The sequence below is a fragment of the Anolis sagrei genome, chromosome 3 (assembly GCF_037176765.1).
Source record: "Anolis sagrei isolate rAnoSag1 chromosome 3, rAnoSag1.mat, whole genome shotgun sequence".
Taxonomy (NCBI): Eukaryota; Metazoa; Chordata; class Lepidosauria; order Squamata; family Dactyloidae; genus Anolis; species Anolis sagrei.
The window spans coordinates 211,369,756-211,394,694 of NC_090023.1; the positions used below are offsets into that span (position 1 = coordinate 211,369,756).

General features: G+C 37.6%; 1 protein-coding gene across 5 annotated transcripts in view; it reads left to right on the top strand.

Annotated features, from left to right (window-relative positions):
* SORCS1 (sortilin related VPS10 domain containing receptor 1) overlaps window positions 1-24,939 on the top strand; it is a 512,256-nt gene that overhangs the window by 401,398 nt on the left and 85,919 nt on the right. For all 5 annotated transcript variants that reach the window (XR_009631038.2, XM_067465847.1, XM_060768373.2 and 2 more), the window contains exons 7-10: window positions 855-973; window positions 4,760-4,849; window positions 13,239-13,418; window positions 23,339-23,485. Coding sequence is in view for 4 of the 5 variants with exons in the window: in XM_067465847.1 (XP_067321948.1) it covers window positions 855-973; window positions 4,760-4,849; window positions 13,239-13,418; window positions 23,339-23,485 (536 nt within the window). In the remaining variant the exon portion in view is untranslated. The remainder of the gene's footprint in view (window positions 1-854; window positions 974-4,759; window positions 4,850-13,238; window positions 13,419-23,338; window positions 23,486-24,939) is intronic.

Consider the following 24,939-nt stretch of genomic DNA (forward strand, 5'->3'; position numbering starts at 1 on the left):
ACTATCCGTGTTTTGTGGTTTAAAGATATTCATATTCTTCACTGTTGTCACTGGAAATCATTGTCTAATTGAAGCAGCTACTAGTACTTGAAGGAAAATGTAGGAAAAGGACTAGATTAGAATAGGCAGCAAACAGGCTGAAATAAAATTAAGGAATTTGATCTGCATTGAATTCAAAACATTGGATTCAAATCAGCTATGTATGTGTATGTGTAGTATACCAATTGCATTTTGTAGCACAGTTAAGCAAGCACCAACATTTGGGCGCTGGTGCTAGAGGGCGCTGGTGCTTTGCTTCTACAGTGTTGCTAAAGTTTTGGTTGTGAAAATTTCAGAATGCTTTCAAAACTTTCAAAATTTCATTATTGCTTCATTATTGGTTATTTTTTTATGACAGAACCAATTAGAAACTGACATTTATAATAAAGCTTTGAAAGTTTTGTTAGAGTTCTGAAAGTTTCACAACAAATTTTCATTTTAGCAATACTGTAGAAGCAAAGCACCAGCACCCCCTAGTTTTCACCACCAGAAGTTTAGTTTTGTAAGTACTTTAGAACTATTTAGAACCATGGATTGCCCGTGCCTCATATCTAACTAAGGATATGCACAAATTTTTGTAGGCATCATTTTAGTGTCACCCATTCTAATGGTGTCACCCAGTACAGTCCACACACTCCTCGTGATGGTACAGAACTGGGGAGGAAGTCTCTTACTTCTCTTTTCATTTTTACATTGTCTAATCCCCATTAGGGTAATTAATGTGTTGCCTACATGTAAATTTGTGTTTTAATTAAAGGCACTAAGAGCAAAACGTTTTAAACGTGTTGTGTATGTTTGTGTATATGTGATTTCAGATGCACAGTACATCACCTGCAGGATGCAGAACTGCTCTGAAGCTGTAAGAAGTAAACCTTTCCCAGGATACATTGACTCTGACTCCCTCATTGTCCAGGATGATTATGTGTTTGTTCAGGTCTGAAACAGCTTTTTCACTGATTGATTGCAAATCATTTGTCTTCTTTTCCTGAATTTTAATTTCCCTTCCCCCATACCTGCAACAAAACTGCTTGAATGAGTGCTACATTTCAGTGCCACAAAACCAAGCATTGCGCCCATTGGGAAGCTAATTATTTCCTTCTGCCTCTATCTCAAGTACCTTATCAACATAGGGGTCATGGGGGGGGGGGGGGTTGCCTCATGTATGTGTGTGTGTGTGTGTGATGTCTGCAAAAATAAAATTTCATGCCAATCAGCCCACCTCATCTTATATTCTAGAAGTATCCTCCTATCTCACCAGGTTTTTAAGTTTGTATGCCAGAATCTGATATCTCAGTCTCAACAGACCAATCAAGCTTTTTTCTATTAGTTTGAAATAGGGGGAAGAAGGGGTTGAGGGAGAGAAATGGAAACGGAGTGCTTGAGAGGAGTAATCAGGCATGATTGTCATGCATGGGCTATGATTATTGCGAAAAGGATGGAGATGAGATATATTCAGCTGAGCTATGTTCCAGGTGAAAGCCAGAGAATATATCTGAACAGTTTCGGGTTTCATTATCCTCCTGCTGCTGTCCATTTTGTAAAAAAGAAAGAGGAAATAAAGTGCAAACAGAGTGGAGATGAGCTGTAAATTATCTGTCTTCAAACCTTTTTCATGAGACTCTGAGGCTTCTGGCTCATTTCAGTGAATACATTCCAGCCTGGGCAATGTGTAGTTCTGGTTTTGGAACTGGGATTATACCTCCTCTTTTGGATTTTTCACTAAATTGTTATATTCATGCTTCTTCCAATAAAAGAAAAAGAAGCAGGCACAGTAAACAAACCCCATAATGACTGCAAGACTGCAAGACCACCTAAAATGCAAAGGGATCCTGTAGTATTTTTTGCGACTGAGATCAAGAAGTTGGAAGCATAAGCTTTTCTAGACTTATGCCTACTTCCTCAGATGCATCTTGCATCTACTTGCACTCAAGGAAGTAGACTTAAGTCTATGAAAGCTTATGCTACCATCTTTCTTTTGTTTAGTTTCAAAAGTTCTCCAAGATCCCTTTGCATATTGATAATCCAGACTGACACAGCTACCATATGTATGTGTGTATGTGTGTATACATAAACTTCATATATAATGCCAAAGGATAAAATTATATATTTGATATGACCCATGGATAAGTTGATGGCCATGCCACAAAGAAGGAAAAGCACCAGTGTCGCTTCAGGGTGGTTGTCCTTAGTCACCATTGCTATTTTCCTGTGCATGCATTCAAAAAGCTCAGAAGTGGTGCCACAGTGGAGAGAGTAGAGGGAGTGCTTTTTTCAGTTTTCTTGCCTTTCACCATTCTATTCAGAAAAGGGAATAATTGCCTTTTTGATAAGAGTTCAGCTAAAAAACATTGACCCATGGATATTTTGGTCCAGATTTATTGGGTCAATTTTGACTAAAATTTCTAGACTTATAAATGTGTATAGGAAATGTCTTAAAATTCAACCATCTAGAACTTTTGTGAGCCACCTTAAGTGTTGACAAACACATCAAGCATATTAATGCAGTTGCAGTCCCTATAAGCCTTTTCTTGCCAAAATCAAGAGATTAATCTTCCTGTAGGCCCATGACAGGACCTTAATAAAAAAGGCAATGCTATAAGGACCAAATATTCTGACACAACTAGGACAGCTTCCTATATGGTGCCACCTTCTTGCCACCTTGATGATATGAAAGATATACAAGGTGGCAAAGTTCATCTCTGAATTGGAAAAAGAATAAAGGAGATATATGTGTATTCAATTAATATAACAAAAACAAATTATTGTACCAATTGTTTTTTTCCTTGATGGCCAAATCTTTAGTGTGTGTGTGTATGTATATATGGTGGGGATATGATTATATATGAACCAGTGTGGTATTGTGGATTGAATGTTGAATCATGATTCAAGAGATTAGAGTTTGAATCCCCATTTCATCAAGAAAACTCCTTAGATGGCCATGGACAAGTCAAACTCTATCAGTCTCCAAGAAAGGCAACAAATCTGAATAAATCTTGTCAAGAAAGCCCTTAAGATTGTTTTACCTTACAGTTGTTATAAGTCTGAAATGGCCCAGAAATAGAGAGCAACAACTACTACAGTATTACATCCATATTGTAATATAGTGCATCTTGTCTCCTGCATATATGTCATCAGCTGTGGACTCCACCCCTCAGCACCAACTGCCGCTCTGGGCCAGAGTGAAGGGGGGGGGCAGGGGGCAGTTTCACCTTGTCTCCTGTGCTATGTTAATAATATAATAATATAATTTATAATATTATAATGTAATGCAATATAATACTAATAATAATATGATATTATAATAATATATTTATATTACATGTAATATTACTAATAATATTACAATATAATGGTATAATACAATATAGTAATAATTAATATTGATATTGTACTATGCTAATAATATAATATATTATATGTATATATATCTTGTAAGCTGCTCTGAGTCCCCATCAGGGTGAGAAGGGCGGCATATAAATGTCATAAATAAATAAATAAACATTGAACTGTACACTATACCCATAGGTTCTGTTAATTTTATTTTTTAGGAATGAAATAATATAGTTTCAGGGATTGTGTCAGAGTGACTTCCCTTGAAGCATCTTTCACAAAAACAAGTTTTTACTTATTTTTCTGTAATTTTGGTATTTAGGAACATTTTGGTTGAAATTGGGTTTTTGTTTTTTTTGTACAAACATGCTCTATTGTGCACAATATGTTGAATGAAATGCCCTTTTTACAAAAAAAGTCAAATGTAATTTTTTTTAATCAAACAAGTACAAAAACTATGAGGATCTTCCCCATTATGATTCTTTTGTCCCATGTTTGGATTTATCTTAACTGAGTTCCTCTTATCAAATAAAAAAGACTGTCTTAAAACCCTAAAATCAAGACCAAAATAGATATGAGTCTTTCCTGACTTATAGTAAGGAAATTATAGAACAAGTGGCAAAGAAAATAAATTAACCAATGTTTTTATATTTAACAATATTAAGATGTTATAGTTTCTTAATCTCTGGCAACAGCCAATTCTTTTATTGTATTACTTTATCCAAGCTTAATGCAAATTCATATCTGATTGATTCTTTGTGACATGAAGGATAAAGGTTTTCCTTGTGCGTTTGAACTAAGCTTTTGTCCACAATGCAGGAAATATTTTCATGTCTACCAGGTGTTGAAAATGTTGCTGATTCTGGCACATTGTAACAAAATCTGTGTTAAATAAATGGACCACTCTGTAAAATTTAGAGCACTTACTAGCTCTTGGTAGATCTGGCCAACACTATAAGACCTTGCATTTGGGGAGAAAAGTTAGTTTTGACAATGACTAGAACATGAAGCTTTTATCATTATACTCTTGTGCCCCGATTGTTCTCTATAAAAAACAAACACTATTCACTTAAGTATCACAGTTGTAGCATGCTCAGGATTCAGAAGGCAACATCCAGGCATTAGTATTTGCAGGTTTCCCTGTGCCCTTTTGTCTTTCTGTACAAACGATCTGAATAGCTTAGGCCACTTAATACTGTCAGTTTCCATTGCTGACAACCTGAATGATGGCTATTTTGTCTCCTGCTGTAACTGCAGTATCATTTTTTTGTGCCGCTATAGGCATATCCTTCTTTCTAGCATGCCTACTATTTTCCCTTTGTCATGAAAAAAATGAAACTGTGATAATAATAACCTTGATAATAAAAGAAAACAATGTTATATATTGTAGCTGACATCAGGAGGCCGGCCTCATTACTACGTGTCCTATCGGAGAAATGCGTTTTCGCAAATGAAGTTTCCCAAATATGCCTTGCCAAAGGTAAGTGATTATGTCTAAAAATATATATACATTTACTTTCAGATCATACTCAGATCAAACCTCATAGTTTCTGAACAGATGATTCAGGAACGGCTTAATTGACATACACACAAGAAAATGTTCCAGCACCAATTGGGGAAACCCTCAATAAGGTCAGTATTGCAGATGCCCAAGGACATCAGTTCAAAAACCTGATTGATTTTTTATGTTAGTCAGAAAGTAATTAATCTTGCATTTTCTCTTTGATGATGTTTAGGGTTTTATATTATTAAAATTTTCTCTCTCCTCCCCCACATCTCCCAGTGCCAATGGAATCCTCATTTCGCTTTATTAATGGAATTTAATGCTTCAAATCTTCCATAATTAAGAACAATGAAGGATTCGAGCATAGCCTGAAAGGATATTATTGTTTTGGGTTTTTTTCTTGGATCTCTGCATTGTAAGGAAAAACAAATAGACCATAAAGACCTAAACACTTGGATGTTCCAATGTGCTTTTGATTACCCAGTTCACCAGATGATACACCCCACCCACCCCACTCCACCTCCCCACTCCACCTCCCCACTCCACCCCCCAGCCACAACTTAATACTGGACTCTGCACTTCGTTATTATATCTCCCCGTTTTGTGAATTGTACTAATTTTTTCTGGCCCCTCTAGCCATATCAGGCCTCTGGCCCTTGCATCTGTTATCAGCCCTGTCCGTGTAGTTGTTGCCTTTTAGTTCTGAATATGTCCACTGTGCTCGGCCACTGATTGTTGATTATGATGGTTATGGTTTTATGATGTTTTTATTGTATTTTATTGTTTTATGGTTTCACGTTTTGAATTGTGTTTAACTAGGCTTGGTCCCAATGTAAGCTGGCCCAAGTTCCTTCAGGGAGATGGTGGCAGGATACAAAAATAAAGTAGTAGTTATTATTATTATTATTATTAGGAAGAAAGAAGCATATTTCACATAGTACTGATCAAAGTTTTTTAATTTAAATAATTCAAAGGATCAGAGAAATCTCTGTTGAACAGTTCTGTTTTCCTCTACAATTTATTTCATTGTACCACAATTCTAAAATATTATCTTTGGGACTGCCTGCCAAATTCAAGGTTCTGCTGAATTCAGATATGTAATGACCTGAAGCCAGTTAATGCAGGACATTATATACTGAGGCATCTGGCCTTGGTAATATCAGCATCCTTGACTCCACCTGTTTAGGATTAGCAGTTAAACATTTGAGCCTCTGTATAAATGGTTTCTCTTTAATTTGTTTTAAAATGTAATAAGCCTTCTGCCTTATGAAAATCTACACTTTTGCTTTAATATTTGAAATTCCCAAATCCAGTCAAATGGTTTCAGAATGTCATTACCCCTTCAAATGATACTGACACAAGAGTGAAACCCCAGGGGTTGAAAATGTTGAGAGAAGATTTATCCTGTCAAATCTCATCATTGTTAGTCAAGTGCTTATTTGTGAGAGGCATTTAAAATCATCAAAACCTTTTCCATCCAGTTAATGTAATGGACATGCTAAAGGTCACTTAGAAATGCCAAATGGCAGCTCACTTGAGCCATTTCGGAAAAGGTTGTTTGCAATCAGATGGTCAGATTTTCCAAAAAATGTTTAATCTCTGTCTGCCCTGCCCATCTTCTCTGATTTCTATGAAAAATTCAGTCAGGTCACTTGCTTATTGACTTAAGTTCTGTTAACAGCAAAGGCATAGCCAACTGGAATCTAAAGATCAATTTTGTAAGATCTAGGATTTTTCAGTTAAATTCTAGTGGTTATGCCAGCATAAATCACCTACAGTATCCTGACATATGAAAGCAAAGTCTATGTAATCTGTTCCCTGAGACAGGAAATAATGTTTTCTGTGCTGTAGCATCAATCTAATATAGAGTTTCTCAAACTGTGGTCCTCCAGATGTTTTGGACTTAAGCTCCCACAATTCCTAACACTTGCTAAACTGTCTGGGATTTCTGGGAGCTGATGTCCAAAACACATGGAGGAGCACAGTTTGAGAAACACTGGTCTAGTGAAACAAACTGACCTGATAGAAACCAGTCACAGCTCTGGCTAACTTGGCTTTAGGACTGATTTCTGATTCAAAGCATTCTGTCCACAAAGGAAGTTTGATATGTGTTCTTTAGAACCTTAAAACCTCACCCCTCATCTCTCACCCTTGAATAGAGTTCTGCCTTTTCTAGATACTGACTTGATAGACCTTTGTTGTTTGCTTCAGACCCTAGTGGGCAAAAAGATGCACCAATGCTAGAAGGAGCTGACAGTTTTTTTTATTAAGGATAAAGCAATGGGGAAAGAGCATTGAAAAGGAAGGTGTAGAGGGGCAGGAATAAAATGAAAGACTGGCCAATATCCTACTTGTCAAACTAATTTAGGAGGCCTGTACGCAAAACTACCATACATCTCACCACTCACTACACCAGAACACATAGTTTTGCTGCAATCCTTCCCTTGAACATTGATCTCAAGATTGATGGACACCATGTTAACAGGATGCTGGCCACAAACTCCACACATTTATGAAAGACAGAAGTCAGGTTTGAAGAAAAAGAGAGGTGCACAATATATTTGCCACTGCAAATGCCAACATTGGTTTGAGGACATGTCCCCAGCTCCACACTGACAAGGGAGTAATCTTTTTCTTATGCTGGAATAGAAAACCTGTTTGGAGATTATATATGTTGTTTCTTCTACCACTGTTACTTGCCTGATCCACTGAGACTTGTTCCAGTTCCTTTCATATCTTCTCTTGCCCCAAGTCGACATGAAACTGAGCATGTAGGCTTGCTCTTTGAGAGCATTAGTTGCACTTAGTTGAAGTCACAGGAGGATTACATTGTGGCATGTCGTAGCCATGAAGAAAACATCCAGAAATGATATAAAGAATCATTTGTGGTATTGACTACTTTATCTCAACTGGCAAGAGTATGTTTTTTCAATATATATAGTTAGAAATGTCAGAGTTGTTTTGTAGCTTTACTACAAGGAGTAAACAAATGGAAGAAGGTGTTTTCTATGCACTCATCACTAATTCTGAATAACTTTAAGCTCTTCAGGACTCACAGCCCTATCACAAAGCTTGACTCTGTTATGCAGGATTTATGGACTAAGACAACTTTAGAGGTGTCATTTCTAGCTCTTTTCTCAAACTAGTTCAACTCTATCTTGGATTTTAGATACCAGCCAGCAAAATGTGCAAGGGATGTGCAAAAAAGAACGAAGCAGTAAACAACTTATTTCCCATATGATAAGACCATGCTATCATAGTTTCCTTATCTCCCTGAGGCAGCTTCTTGACAGCCCCAGGATTTCTTCCCAATTGTTGAGTAAAATATTAGCTGACTTAATTCCTGGTTAGAAAAAAACCACATATTAAATATTTCCGAAGCAACTTCATCTGATGTAGCATGCCACTTTCCTTAACAAGACCCAAGAGTCCCTCTCTGTCACCCAGCACAAGAAACAGATGTTGCTGAATTCACCTACAGGGTGATATTTAAGGCAACAAGGTGCTTCATTACAATTTCACAACATCTTCAAAGGATGAGCAGCTAAATCTGTATGCACAGAGCTACAGTGGAAAAGGCGTGTTGAGGATGCTGTTATCAAAGCAGGTGGCTGCCTTTATTAAAAATGAACAAAGCACAGCACAGTCAAAAGGAAATGAAACAAGCAAGGCCCTTTATGACTAGAGAGTCTTTAATCTCTTTCAGCTCAATTACTTTGCCCAAATAAAATCAATGGTGTAAAGAGTTCTTAGAGGCCATAACAAGTTGTGGAATTGAGGGGTGGAATTTTGGTAGAGAGACAAAGTAGCTTGATCACTGGATTTCTACCTTTGAGGGGTTTACGGTGAGAATTTCAAGATTTAAACGCTCACTTAAAGATTGTATGAAAAATAGTTTCTTTCATTTGTGTGTGTGTGTATGTGCCTTCAAGACACCAGATATGGTAACCCTATACATTTCATAGATTTTTCCTAGGTAAGGAATACTCAGAGGTAGTATTGCCTGCTCCTTCTCTGCAATATAGGCTAGGGTACCTGGTAGTCATTGGTGATCTTCGATCCAAGTACTAACAAGAGGTGACACTGCTTAACTCTCAAGATCACTTGAAATCTAATACCTTCAGGACATGTTGACCATGATCATTTAGACTGTGTTCATTTACACATTTTTAAGAGAAAAAGAATTATACATTGTTTACATGGTCACCCAGCTCCCAATAAATATAATTAAGTCTATGGAGCACTGGCACACAACATTTATGTCAATTCTTCTCTTCCATTCATTCAAATGGGTAGCATTGCTTTTCTAGCCTCTATTCTATGCAGTGTTCTCTTATGTTTGACCTTTCTTATTCTGCTGAAATCATTTGTATTTCTGATTCTTATAACTGTAGAAATGGTTCTGAATTCTTATGGATTCTTATATTCAGAAAATTAGTCACTTTTCACCAGTGAGTTGTGAGGGCAAAACACCCTGGCATCAATGGGATGAAGGAAAAGCCCATGTGTTGAAAATTAAAATAGACACTTGCAAAGGGTTACAATCATATATGAGATATTGCATTTCTACTACTAAGTTGGAAATTTCCCAGATTAACTGAGATAAGGGCATTCATAGCATGTTGGTGAGTTAGAAAGCACTGGCCTTTCGCCTCTGCAGCCACCCCATCACATCCCTTCCCATCCGGTTGTTTTTTTCCCCTCTCTCTATGGAAAGGCATAAAGGCCAGGCAGATGAATGGCATCTTAATGTTGACTATCCTGCAGAGCTGTATAATGGGGAATTGTGAAGGCTGGTGCTGCAGTGGTTTTGTAAGCAGGCATATAGAAAAGGTGTCACAGCCAGTGTCAGAAGGGTATTTGCTAATTGGAAGAGAACTTTCTCTTCATTTCTTTCAAAAGACAAGAGGTGTGTTTATTTATCTTGGAAGAGAAAGGATGATGGTGATAGAGCTTCCCTCCCCATCTCTCTCTGTATTTAGCTTCTCTGTGTCAGTGAGAAGATTGTTTCATGGTATGATTTACCCAGCAGAAATAACAGGTGAATTACTGAATCTGACAGAAAGAATAAGGGCCATATTATGTAGTGCATCTGAGTGGTATTTTTTGCACATGACAAGTTTGCTGACAATTCCTCAGCCTGGTAATATATATAAGGAGTAAAGAATAAAGGAATGTAGCAGAAAATCAATGTTAACTCACAGTGCCCAAGAACAGACACCATTCCGTCCTCTCAAGGTTGAAATACACACCAAATGGGGAAGAAATCCACCCTAGTTTTCCATAGACCAAGAGGTCATCTCCTCCTTCCTTTTTCATAATAACCTTGAATCTTTATGTAAGTGGATAGCTATTTTGAAATTGACAGACTGGTTGTTTTTGAGACAAACAGGAATATTAGTTCAATCAAAATATGAGTCTCAATCAGAAACTGTTAATAAAAAGGAAACAACTGGGGCAAAAGTCCAGTAGTCTAACCCTAGATTCTGTGGTTTCGAGCTGCTTAGAAGCTATGACCCCTGCATTCTCTCTCCTGTAAATGAAGAAGCTTGTCTGAGTTTAAGCAGTGGCTATATATGACAAAAATCCTCTCACATTTTCAAAACAACGCTTAGGAAAAATACTATTTAGAATACAGTTTCCAAAATCTACTACGCCAGCACCAATATCTGTAGTCTAAAAGTGTGAGTGGATGCCTGCAAGTCAAGTATAGACTCAGTGAATTTCACAGAATTTTTCTAAGTAAGGAATAGTCAGAAGCAGTTTTCTGGTTCCTTTGTCTGAAATATGGCACACAACATATGGTATTCATTGGTGATCTCCCATACAAGTACTAACCTCCTGAGCTGATCCTGCTTAGCTTCCATGATCAAACAGGATCTGATGCCTTTAGGGTAGAGTCAGTATGGTGTAGTGGTTTGAGTGTTAGTCTAGGATGTTGGAGATGAGGATTCAAATCCCTGCTTGACCTTGGAAACCCACTGAAATGGGACTTTGTTTGGTAGCATACACTAATTTAGCCCTAGATGATCCACGGAGCCCATCGGCTCCCATCTGACGATGCAGAGAAACTTCCCGTGGGGCTCTGTGGGTTATCTAGAGTGACTGTGGCAACATGGAAGGCTTTCTGTGTTGAGCAGGAATCAATGGGGGAAGCCATACTTTGACACTTCCCCTCGTCAGATCAGCTTCCCGTCTAGCCAGGAGATGCAGAGCATGTGGTGACAGGTTCTCCATGCCCCCCCCCCCATGACAGTCACCAGATTTGTCATTATACTTTTAAACAGAAGTTGAATAGGTGTCTGTCAGGAGTGTTTTGATTGTACTTTTCCTGTATGGCAGGGGTTTGGACTAGTTGGCCCATGTGGACCCTTCTATGATTTTAACTCACCTTCTTAAGTCAAAAGATTCAAATACAGATGAGTCAGATTTCTATGAATGTACATGCCTGGTGGTGATGGCTTCTCTGAGCCCAAGATGTTGGGGGCCAATATGATTGAAGGTGGCCAGACTACAGCAGGAGTTGGAAGACCCTAAGGATGAACTGCAATTGTTTGAAAATAATTGAATAAATAAGGAGACACTACACCGGTCACAGCATCTGTAATTCAGGAGATGTTGACTTATTAAGAAGCTGGTGTCTTGAGACAACTGCCTATAAATTTCCCATCAGACTCCTGGAATTTTTGTGGTTTCTAATTGTTCTATCTTGGTGAGTTGCAGTATTCTTCAGCATTCATTTTCCTGACCTTGGATTGGCGATGACTCCTTGTTGGCTAGGTTTATTTGGACTAGTGACTTGCTGTAACAACTTCTGGACCAGCTGATGTTGACCACCCTCTTGTTCCTTCCTACATCTTGATGGATAGTCTATGGGTCCTTCCAGACAGGCCCTATATCCAGGATACGATCCCATGTTTTCTGCATTAAACTGGATTATATAAGTCCCCACTGCCAGATAATCTGGGATAAACAGAAAACCTGGGATAAGAACCTGGGATATAGGTCCTATCTGGAAAGGCCCTATGGCTTATCTCAACAAGGTTAAACACCCAATAGTCCTTGCACTCCAACTACCTGAGGCCTGGGTCACTTGCTGACTGGAGCATAAGACACAGGAGTTGGAATGAGATGTTGTAAAACATCTGTCATGCAGCCTTCCTTATCCTATCCATTATAGGGAACAACATTACTAACAGGGCCTTTAGATATTACTAAATGTAGTTAAACAAACTTGTGGGTTTCTATTATTTCCATTATTCTATTATTCTTTATTGTTAGTAATAATTTATCTTCCGGTTCTTGTTAGTAATAATTTATCTTCCGGTTCTTTAGCTGCAGATTGTACTGTACTACATAATTAGAAATCTGCTAGGAAGATGAGCTAAGGACACCTATACAGAAATGTAGGTTTATGTTCTGGAAGAACTGGGGGGGGGGGGGGTTGCACCACAGAACAAGAGCATTAAAGGCTTTGCACCCAGGAATCTTGACAACCAGCAATGTGGCAAATAATGAAAAATAAATGTTGTTCAGACTGGCAATTTTATTTCAATAGAAAACAATGTTAAAGAAAGCAAACAAACACAAAACATTAAGGAAACCTCACAATCTTCCTAATAAAGCAGGATGTGGAGATGTTATAGCTACCTGACCTTTCAGTCCAACATATTGCCTTTCTCTCTATGTGTAAGGATGCATCTAGACTGTTGAATTATTCTAGTTCTGCATCACTTTAAGTGTCATTCATCAAAATTATAGAATCATTGTAGTTGTTGTTTGGTGAGGCTCACTTTGACAGAGAAGGTTAAAGACTGAACTCACAGAATTTCATATCACTGAGTCATGCCAATTAAAGTGGTGTCAAACTACCTGTAATTCTACAGGTTTCCTGCACCCCAAGTTTCAGTTAGAAACTTTATAGTATGATACTTATAGAACTAAAGACTTAGTGTGTTCATTTGCCTGTGTTCTTGGGTGTTCCGTCCTCATTCATTTCCTTTCTAACTCATTGCTAGTGATTCCTAATTGTAAAATTTTCTCACACTCTTGAAGGACAAAAAGGAATTAATATTCTACATTTCCTATAACAAATGTACTCATCTTCTATTGCTACTGTACAATACTATCACCAGTGTAAATGTTCACTTAATGTGTCCTCAACTCATTATTGCTCTGCATATATTTGCTGAAGAGAGACTCTCTAAAATATGCATGTGCACACGCAAAGTAGATTGGGTTTGCTTTCTGATTAGACTCCATAATGACATACTGCCTTGCTCCAAGAGGATTACCCTGTCTTGCCCTTGGAGCAGAAACAAGTGAGATGCCCATCAGTGATGGCTCCCTGTGCTTTCTCTTCCAGGACATGCACGTTATCAGCACGGATGAGAATCAAGTATTTGCTGCAGTTCAGGAATGGAACCAGAATGATACATACAACCTTTACATCTCTGACACCCGAGGGGTCTACTTTACCCTAGCCTTGGAAAATGTCAAGAGCAGCCGAGACCTGGAGGGCAATATAATGATAGATCTCTATGAGGTATGTGACAATAGTGCACATTTTCACCCCATTCTTATTTATTTATTTATTTGATTTAGTTTATATCCCAACTTTCCCAGAAAATATAACTCAAGATACACGAACATCTCTAGCTTAAGCTAGGATGTCCTTGATCTGGACACTGCCTTATGTGTGCAGAATATCTTTATGCTAAAAATGGGCATACCATGCCAGGGCTTCATTTGCTTCCAGTTATGCCTCTTCTTTGTCTTCAATATGCAATTTGCAATGGTGGTTTTGATTTATAAAACTCTTTCATTATATCATACATCTCACTAGTTACTACCTATCTCAGCAACCTCTGGTACAACTAAGCAATTTCATCTGATGAATCAAAGAGCAAGGTCTTCCACCCCTTATTAAAATGGGTGAGATTTTCCTCCAGACAGAGGTCCAAGGGAAAAATGTTCTGCAGATGCTGAGCCAGGTCTTTAAAGACTCACAACCTTGATAAAGTTGTGCAGATTGCTGGAATAGACAATAAGTCTTTTCCTGTGGGTCATAAATCCCTGAATGGTGCATACCATGCTAGCCAAGCTGTCAAATACTGTGGCAGAGACCTTCAGGGAAATGAAACAGGAAGGACAATGACTAGAGTGCAAATGGCGGAAAACTCGATGGGGCAAGTAAGGAAGACAACCTGCTTTCTTGATCCCTGACCGTCTTGGCTGCTCATCCAGAAAGGAGATGTAATTCATTCTCAAATACAACAAATTACTAATGCATCTTTTCCATCCTGTTTAAGAGAAGCAGTACTTAGACCCCTGCTGAAAAAGCCCTCCCTCAACCTTAATCACAAAAGGTCGGAGACGACTGAACGAATGAACAACAACAACAATCTTAATCTTTACAGACCAGTCTCCAACCTTCCTTTTTTAGCAAGGTGATTTGAGAAGGCAGTTGCTTTCCAACTTCAGGCAGTCTTGGATCACACACACTTCCTTGACCCATTTCAAACTGGCTTCAAAGCAGGATATGAAATTGAGACTGCTATGGTCGCCTTAGTGGATGATCTCCATCTTAACACTGACAAGCGATGTGTGTCTCTGTTGGCACTTCTAGATTCTCAATGGCTTTTGGTACCATTGACCATGGTATTCTTTTGGGGTGCCTGGGGGTGGGGTGGGGGTTTGGAAATTGGAAGCACTGTGCTGCAGTGGTTCTATTCATACCTGTCAGGCAGGTTACAAATTGTGGTGCTTGGGGGATAGTTGCTCTTCAAAAATGGAGCTGTTATATGGCATCCCACAAGGTGCCATTCTACCCCCAATGCTTTTAATATTTACATGAAACCACTGGGAGAGATAATCTGGAAGCATGGGGAGGGGGGGTTTCAGTATGCTGATGAAACGCAAATATATTTGTCCATACCTTCAAAAAACAACCTCAGCTAAGAATAGCATGTTTCCTCTGAATTTATGCCTGGAGGAGGAAATGGGACAGATTAGGAAACACAAATTAAAACTGAATCCAGACAAAACAGAGGTCCTTGCTATCAAGGGTCCTAATCTGGGGGTGGAGATATGTCAACCAGTCCTGGATGGGGTTACACTTCCCCTGAAATACTGTGTGAGTACTTGTGAGTACTCCTGGATCTATTTTTTCCAAATGTCAACCCATTCAGATGTGTTGGTCAGGAGTGCTTATTATCACCTTCGACTGATATGTCAGCTGTGCCCCTTCCTAGATTTGGAGGGCCCAAAGATGGTAGTGCATATACTGGTAACCTCAAGGTTGGACTTATGCAATGCACTTTACATTGGGCTACCTTTGTACCAATGTTGGAAACTCCAGTTGGTTCAAAGTACAGCAGCCAGGTTGGTTACAGGAACATCCAGGAGTGAATATATCACACCAATCCTAAAGTGACTTTGAAGGAACTGGGGGTGGCTACGGCTGATAGGGAGCTCTGGCGTGGGCTGGTCCATGAGGTCCTGAAGAGTCGGAAGCAACTGAATGAATAAACAACAATAAAGTGACTCCACTGGCTGCCACTTAGTTTCCAGGGCAAAGTACAAAGTGTTGGTTTTGACTTTTCAACCCCTACATGGTTTAGGTCCAGGTTACCTACAGGATCACTTTCTCCTGTACATTCAACCCTGAATGGTTAGGTCATTGGGGGGGGGGGTGTTACTCCATCCTGCCATAACCCAACTAGCAACCATCACCCAGAGGACCTCTTCATTAGCCACCACAAGACTGTGGAATGACCTGCTAGAAGAACTCTGAGAGTTAAATGAGCTTTCAGAATTTAATGAGCATTTGAAGTCCTATCTCTTTTGGCAGGCCTACACAGCCAGTTTTAATCACAAATTTAAAACTTTTGTCTTATGTTTAATCTTTGTTTTGTATATTTTAATATGTATTTTGTAGAAATATATTTTAATATGTGTATTTTATAGAATTTTTTAGATGATTGTATGTTTTAGCAATGTTGTAACCTGCTTTGAGCAATAAGAAGAGGTGGGTAAGAAATAAAATTATTATTATTATTATTATTATTATTATTATTAGTATTATTATCAAATACCAGAACAAAAAGTATGAAATGTGCCATGGCTCAAACTGCTGGCAAATGATTTATTTTTGTTACATATAGTCCCAAACATCCTCTAGGGTGTGTTGGGGGCAATTTTGCTATGTTTTGGTTTCCCATTTTCAGCCCATGATAGGCATTTTTTACAAGAAATAACTGAAAATCAAAGGCCTTTGTGGGCCCTAGAATGGTTCAGACAAAATTGCCTCTATGCTCTCAGAGGGCATTTTGGGACATTTGGAGACATTCAGGACATTTAAAAGAAAAAAAAGAAAAAAATGATTCTGTCAATTCACTCATTGTGAATTGACCAGAGTCAATTCACAAAATATTTACAGATTCTACTTTTCCCAGCCCTAATCTACGATAATAATGAGCATATGAATTTTAGTTGATGGCTTTTCTGTTATTTGATCATATTTACTGGACATGTTAAGAATGAATTTTGGGAATTCTTGTATGCAGTAGTCATTCTCTGCACTTGAACTAACTTTCCACCGGAAAAAAATTCCAATCTAGCAGGGAAGTGCTGTTTCTTTTCTTTTGGAGATAGTTACAACTCTTAATAACAGAGGCTGGAATATATTTTTCCACACCAAACAGCCTTAATATCACCTTGCATAAGGTGAATTTCTGTGATTGTGATCATGCATTCCCTACAAAATCCAGATGGTAATGAGAAACTGAAGCATGAACTATGTACCTTCTTAACAACTATGTGATTCACAGATTCAGTATATGTCAGTTTTTCTTGCATTAATGTATCAGTCAGTTTCATCCCATTTCTATATCAATCTGTTTACTAAAAAAACACTAAAATATTTGCATATGTAATATGTATGAAATGCATATTTTAATTTCACCTCATGTATGCATTTTGTATACATGCTGTCACAAAGCAGGTTTTTTTTTGTTTATTTGAGCTAAGGATACTGAGTTAGATTTGTGTATTCAGCCAGAAAATAAAAATCAGGTCAGCTCACTAAAAATGTGGACAGAACGTATCCTCAAGCATCACTACTTACAGATGGAAAACACGTTTTTCTTTCACTGATGAGCAAAGTTACAGGCAAACATTTGACCAGACTTGGATTAGGACCACCAGGAGCCAGATATAAATGTTTCAGGGGAGAGATAAAGTCTGCTGGTCTGGACTTGGCCATTCCTGCTCTGTAGCAGGATGCTGCGGAGGCATTGAATTCTTCCATAAAGAGGTCTCCCTATGCTATCTAACATGAATTTGAATGACACCATATTTATTAACTTTGACATTGACTCTTGACTTTAAGCAGCTTTAACTGGCAATCACCTTGATGCAACCACATAGATGCAGAAAGCCCAAATGGCCCATGTTTACAACAAGACAAGATTGTGGGGGGAGTGAGCATTCCATACATTACATTAATCCCACTAGCACTTTGACAGACTGTTGAAAAGACTGTTGTTTCACATTACCATCAGGTTGAGTAGTGGTTTCACTGCATTATGTAAAGGTGTCCTACATCCCAAGAGGGGGAGGAATCGAAGAAAATGCTTTTGCATTATTAGGCTGACAGTTCATAGCGGTCCAGATTGAAATTGATGTGATCAGACTGGTCATGTCGTATCTGCTGATTGCCTAGATAGAAAGAATATTGGCTGACATCAAGGCTGGCACAAAACGTCCCCTTCAGTTTGATTGTTCCGGCTATGAGTGAGCCGAAAGCCATCCCATGCAAATCTCCCAATAGGATTGCTATGAATCATGAGAGGCTTAGCTATAAATGAAGATAAGGAACAGATAACACCTGGGTAGCATCAGGGGGATTTATTGATGAATAGGAAAGAGGTTGAAATTAGGTAGTTATAGTGGTGGGTGGAGGAGGAATAAGAGCCAAGCATGTGAGAAAAGTTAGTGGCAATAATATCTATATGGCTGGGCGCATGTTCAGGGTGTTTTTAAACATTTTTTGTGCCTGTAATGAGAAAAGATTTCATCCTCCAGATGATCTTGGACTGCTGTTCCTTGCCTATACTAACTAGGACTGGGGGATATTGTAGTCTAACACATCTGTATATCTATATTCTCTCAACATCTTCCCTTTAGATGAGGAACTGTTGGAGTAAAGTTAAATTCTGTCCTTATTCATATTTTATTAAAATGCTTTCAGGAACAGTCCCTAACTCCTGGCAATTTAGAACAGAAAGGTATCTGCAGATGAAGTGATATCATTAAAATAGGACGACTTTGAAATGAGGTGGGCAGTTGTGTGTGTGGAGGAGGGGGAAATGAATTTTCTGTCCCTAGAACACCTAGGTAGTAAAGCTAATTTTTTTTAACCTACAATTTTGGTGTAGTTTTATTCTTTGTGGTAAATGTTCATCACAGTGTTCAGGTCTGTGTACAGCATATCATCATGTATTCTAAATCTGTGGTGAAAAAAGAAAGAGAGAAAGAGAGAGTGCCTTCAAGTCACCTCTTAGCTTATAGTGACCCCATGAATTTTATAGGGTTTTCTTAGGCAAGGAATATTCAGAGAAGGTTTTGTCAATTCCTAACTGGCTCCATCTACACTAACACATACATTCCAGATTATCTGTTTTCAACTGGATTATATAGCAGTGTAGACCAATATAATCCAGTTCAAGGCAGATAATCTGGATTTTATTTGGCAGTTTAAATGGGGCATCTGAACTATTGAGTATTCATTGATGGTACATTGACTCTGTTTAGTTTCTAAGATTAGAGCTGAACTGGTGCAATTAAGATGTTTGTTTTCTAGTTACAGAAGAGAAAGTCTTAGAGTCTTGATTTTCTTCAGTTTCTTTACATACTATCTCAATTTTCTTCCTGTTGTTGTTTTATGTTGTATTGTGATGTTCATGTTCAACCAGAGTGGCAAGTATAACAAAATTATTTCTCATCTCTCATAGTAGTTGCCGAAACTAAATAAATTAATGATACCATCATAGGAACCATATGTAACTGGACAACCATGAGGACATGTTCTGTAATCTATCTCATGCATACAAATTACAGAGTTACTATTTATGTGACTTATAGCCATCTTATATTCTTTGCAAAGTGTCTGATGAAGCTGAACCCTCTTTACATTTGTAGAACTTTGTTTATTTCCATGAAATGTTCTCTTGATTTGTTTTTTTGAAAGATTAAATATCTTGCTGGAAAAATAAAATATATGAAGCATGACACCTATTCCTATTTATTTTAGCACTGATTGTGAAATATAGATGTTTAGTTACATTGCCAACTCTGTACTGTTTTAGTCTGTAACGGCAAAGTGTGATATAATTTAAGTGAATATGTATACTATAAAGATGTAAATAAATGATCTCTCAAAATTATCTGCATATTTGTGAAAAAAGGAAGAATTCTTGGACCTTTAACAATGTGCTGATATACAGAAATTTAACTGAGAAAGCTTTCTCCATCACTTACTTAAATGCTCAGTAAACTATATATTCCACATATTATATAGTCCACTGTGTAGTTTCATGGCAAGTATAATAAGAAAGACATCTCCAAGTCTTTCTATTTGTAGGGAGATTGGGCAAAACTGGAGAAGGGATAGGTGTGCGTGTATACATTCCACTTCTGTGCCCAGAGATGCCTTGTTGGTTTTGTGCATTCAGTGTGAAGATCAGAAAAAAGGTTTAGTAAGTGTGTTTGGATGAATACACTCACAAATCTTCCATGATCTGATATGGCAAATTCCCAGTTGTGAGAGGTCTGTAAAATGTATCTTGCAGAACATACTTACAAAGGTTGTTCAAGGTCTTAATACTAAAATACACAAAGATATCTAAGGCAGCAGGGTGTGGGGAAGGTGCTTCAGAAGGGAGGTTTTGAATCCCACTTTCTTTGTCATGTTACAGGTATAGGAGCTGAGGCTGTCAGATCTAGGCTTTTTCATAAGAGGAAGGAATCCGTTCAATAAGTTCTGAAATGCCTAATTTCTTTACCAGATCAGAAGCAGAACAGGGTTGCTGCCTTGTTGCTGTGTAGGAAAAAGGCAAGCCTTAAAGGATTAGTTAGGAAAAGGTTTTAAACAGTTGTTTATACTTGTTTAGATAATCATTTTAATGGTTGTAATATTGAGCTTGATTTTAATAGTTAGCCACTTTGGGTACCAGTCCTGGGAGAAAAGCAGGAAACAAATATAATAATGATATTGTTATATTTTGTCTGCTGTGGACTCATCTTGTTGTGTTTCAAATAATAATAATAATAATAATAATAATAATAATAATAATAACAAAGTAAAGATGACCCAGTGGTGATTGGCACACTGGGTGCAGTGCCTAAAGACCTTGGTCTGCTCTTAAAAACAATAAACACTGACAAAATTAACATCTATCAGCTGCAAAAGGCCACCCTACTCAGATCTGCACACATTATTTGCCAATACGTCACACAGTCCTAGACACTTGGGAAGTGTCAGACGTGTGATCAAATACAAAAGCCAGCATAGTTACCTTGTTTGCTGTGTACTAATCTTGCCATGTATCAATTATTATTATTATTAATAATAATAATAATAATAATAATAGCTATATTTCTAACTCAATGAACTCTGAGTAGCTATTCCAGTCTCTATTCATCTCAGAAATAACTGAAAGATCACTTTGAGTTTGAAAAGAAAAGTCTGATTGGCAGGGGAATTGTTTTTGCTTTTTCACTAAAACAAGATGGTGGCTTCACACTTTGCTATAAATGGAAGTTACAGTGAACAGTTGAGCAAAAATTATTTGAGGATGGGTAGAGGGTGGCTTGGAGAGTCCTGAGGCCTTCTGAATTAACCTGCATTAAGTTCTTGAGTATATTATCCTTCACCTTGTCTGTGCTCTGTGTGTTTACGTATATATGTGTATGAGCAATTACCTTTTTAAATATCTCCCCAAACATCAGAAGGACGTCATAGGTAATACATTTGTAAATGTACAAGTGTATTTCTCTCACAAGATTTACAAATCAATAAAAAACTTGTTACCTTCCAATCAGCATTCACTGCCACCTTTACTGTTGTCCAGGATAAGGCACCAAAATGGTTGGCCATGGACATGCTCCAAGTACAAATTATAGCAACTCTTGGATCCCACCAGAGTTCTACATCACACAGGAATCCTTACAAACATGACAAATGTTATGCCTCTACACATCTTGCCAGATGTGTTAAAAATGGAACTGTCCTCATTTTCAGCTTCTGATCATGTTCTTTCTTAAATAGTTAGTTAACAGTGTATGCTGAAAAATCAAATAACTTCTCCTACCACTCAAATATATTGCGGCTGGATGCCAATTAAACCGTAATAGCTAAGAAGAAAGAGGCTTCCCGGGTGACATTATGTATCAGTTCTTGCATGACCCTGCCAAGAAAACTGTGCGGGATGCAGGAACCAGATGCACTCCTCTGCAGGACAAAAAAAAAAAAAATCCCCCTTCTCTTCCCTCATTCACTACAAACCAGCAATTGGCACAATGACAGAGTGTGTCTCATGCTGTGGTAGATATTGTGTTATTGATTTTTACCAGATGAGAAAGCCAAACTTGTTTGACAAAGCAAAGCTGTTTTTCATGTTGCTTCTTGCATCCAGTTCAGTTTTATTTGGAGCTAAACCCATTGTCCCCTTTAAAACTCATAATCTTTGTGTCTCTTCTTAAGGCCTTGAACTTGTTTATGCTTTTCTTTCAATTATTTGGATTTTAGTTACAGGAGCACTGAGGGTGATATGAGGAGGGCCTTCTTGAAGAGGGTCTTTTGGGGAGAACCACCCTCATTATGAAACTCAGTTCATGTGGAAGCACTGTTGTTTTTAAACTTCTTTAGATAACTGTTGTAAATAAGGTTTTAATAGTTAATGCTTCCTTTCATTATTATTGATTCCTTATTTTGTTGTCATATTTTCCTTTTATTAAAAAACTATTTTTATCCAAACATACAGAAAAAGATGATTACAGACTTAAAAATCATAGAAAGACAAAAAAAATAGTACCAAAAAGAGCAAAGTAAAAATCCACCACCATATAAAACCAAAACAAGTTTTCCTTATATATAAAACTAAGCTATAACACTTAACAGACTTTTATCTACAATATATGTCCCTAAACACAATCTAAACAGGTATCTACTGAAATGACTACTAAAACTACTCTACGAGACTCACATTCATTGCCTATTGATTTTAACTACCTATTTGTTAGTCCCTTTAAATTTCACTATATTTCTGCCCTTCTACTTTTAATATCACAATTCTAAATTTTAAAATCCCAATAATCCAAAACTACACAGAGCAGCCATTTAAATCCACAAGCATGTGGACAATTTCAACAGAAAGGAGGAAACCATGAAAATAAACAAAATCTGGCTACCAGTATCAGGACAGTAAATAAATAAGAACTCTCAAAAAACGGGAATTACTGACATGAAACAATCAGGGTCAACTAACACCTCCCAACAAAGGAGTACCCCAGGCAGGAAGCAGCCAAGCTTTGAAGCTACAAAGCCATTAAATGCTATTCAAGGTGGTCAACATTCACACTTGCCTCAAGCAGACAAGAGTTCTTTCTCCCACCCTGGACATGCCCCAGATTTATAAACCTCACTTGCCTAGTTTCCAAAAGACCTCACAACCACTGAGGATACCTGTCATACATGTGGGCAAAACATCAGGATATAATGCTTCTGGAACATTGCCATACAACCTGGAAAACTCACAGCAACCCAATCAAAGATTGCTCCTATCTTAACTATAAAAAAGTAATAAACGGATCCCAGTCTTCTTAAATTTGTTCAAGGATTTCTCTTTGATCAACATTGTCAAAATATCTTATTCACTTATCTTCTTCGGCCATTTTTTTACATGAGGATGTCTGGTTCTTTCTGTCTCTAGGCATAAATGATTCTTGCTGCAGTGTTCATATATAATACTGATCTTCCATATTTTTTTTCTAATTTATTTTCGCATTTTCAAAATGGATTGTTTTTGTTTTTATTTGCTTTCTTCCTCAAAATATCCTTTTATTTGTAAGTAAGGGCTGATTTTAAAATATTCTAAATATATAAATTATAACTTTCTTATGAATAAGGACTGTTTTTATAGGCAATTCCCTAGAAATTATACTGCATTAAGATTTCCCCTCATGACTTTCTCTCCGACAAGCTCTGAACTTTGGATCCACGGTGGTGTTTCATATTAATCTGTACCAGCTCAAGGGAAATAAGAGACTTTGATGCATATTTCACTATAGAGCCTGTTGTAAATATACACTGAACCATGTCCCAAAGTTAGGTTTGACAGGTAGGAATACATACACAATCAGTGTCAAATGTATCTGTTTTTCAGTCATGTCAATTTTTCCTAGGTAGCAGGCATAAAGGGAATGTTCTTGGCTAACAAGAAGATTGACAACCAAGTGAAAACTTTCATTACCTACAATAAAGGGAGAGATTGGCATTTGCTGCAGGCCCCCGACACGGATCTGAGAGGAAACCCAGTTCATTGCCTCCTGGTAAGTTGTTTTTATGGGAAACGGTGGCAAGGGTTTTTTTTTCCCCCACTGGTACTATGACTATTAAATGCATCTTTCACTAGAATTTTATTCACTTAATTTCATTAGAGAATCTCAGGCAGAAATGTAACAGGAGTGAATTTTTCCATCTGTTTTGTTATACTAATTAACTTTTTTCTGATGCATTTTGGAAACATTTGTTGGATGTTGTGCCATTATAAATCAGAACACTAGGTGAGGTTAGTGAGCTATTTGTGGAAGCAAAAGAAAGATAAATGGGCTAGTAGAAATTTTGGGGTTATTTTGCCATTGGGTGAAAAGAATGTTACCAGGTTGAATTTTCAAACTATGCAAATTTACTAGGTTTCCTCAGAGTGAATTTGTAGGATGTGTGCTTAAAATGGAAATAAATAATTAGAAGTTCATGAAAGTTTATTTGAAAATTACATATCTATTTTTTTTCTCCATACATACTAACTCACTCATTTGTGTACACACCAATATTGTGTCTGGCTTGTACAACTTTTATTGCATACTTTGACTTTTAAGATATTCAAGGAAGGGCTGTATCTCCATCCTGCCCTAAGCACAGGTGCAAGTGAGAGAAACACAAAGAGAGAATTCTTGATGGCTTCTCCCAAGTTCTGGTTTTTATTTGGCAGACCTCTGGGTTTTCTTTATGGTGCCACGGTTGTGCAGCGGGTTAAACTGCTAAGCTGCAGAAGTTGCTGACCAGAAGGTCGGCAATTCAAATCCACAGGATGTGGCAAGTTCCCATTGTTATCCCCAGCTTCTGCAAATGTGAGTAGATCAATAGGTACTGGAAGGTAATGGCACTCTATGTAGTTATGCCAGTCACATGACTTAGGATGTGCTTTTGGACAATGCCAGCTCTTCAGCATAGAAATGGAGATGAGCACCACCCAACAGAGTTGGACTCAACTAGACTTCATGTCAAGGGGAAATCTTTACCTTTATCTTGGCTTTTTACCTGCCATGGCAGAAAGAATGTTATTGGAATGTGTTGTGTTTTTAGGAATTACTATGTTTAAATTTGTTTAAAACTTTTTTAAATTTAGGGCTTTTAAAACATATAATTCTTAACTGAACTTTTTCACTTTTGTATGAAATAGGTTTTACCTCTATTGTAATATGTGGTAAGTTGCCTTGTATCTCATACTACATAGAAGGCAAAGATACAAATGCATTAAATAAATGAATAAATAATACTGGCCTTTCCTACACTTTCCTTGACAAACCTATTTTCAAATGGACACGAATACAGCTCTTCCTTAGGATGTCAATATAAGACAATGTTCTCCAAACTCACACAGATACTTTTGCTCTGAACTGATTGCAACTACTGTTGATCCAAGCAAACACCCTATGGTTGCTTTTGTGCAGGAGACTGAAGAAAGGATATAAATAGCAGAGTGCTCAAAATGCTTTTGATA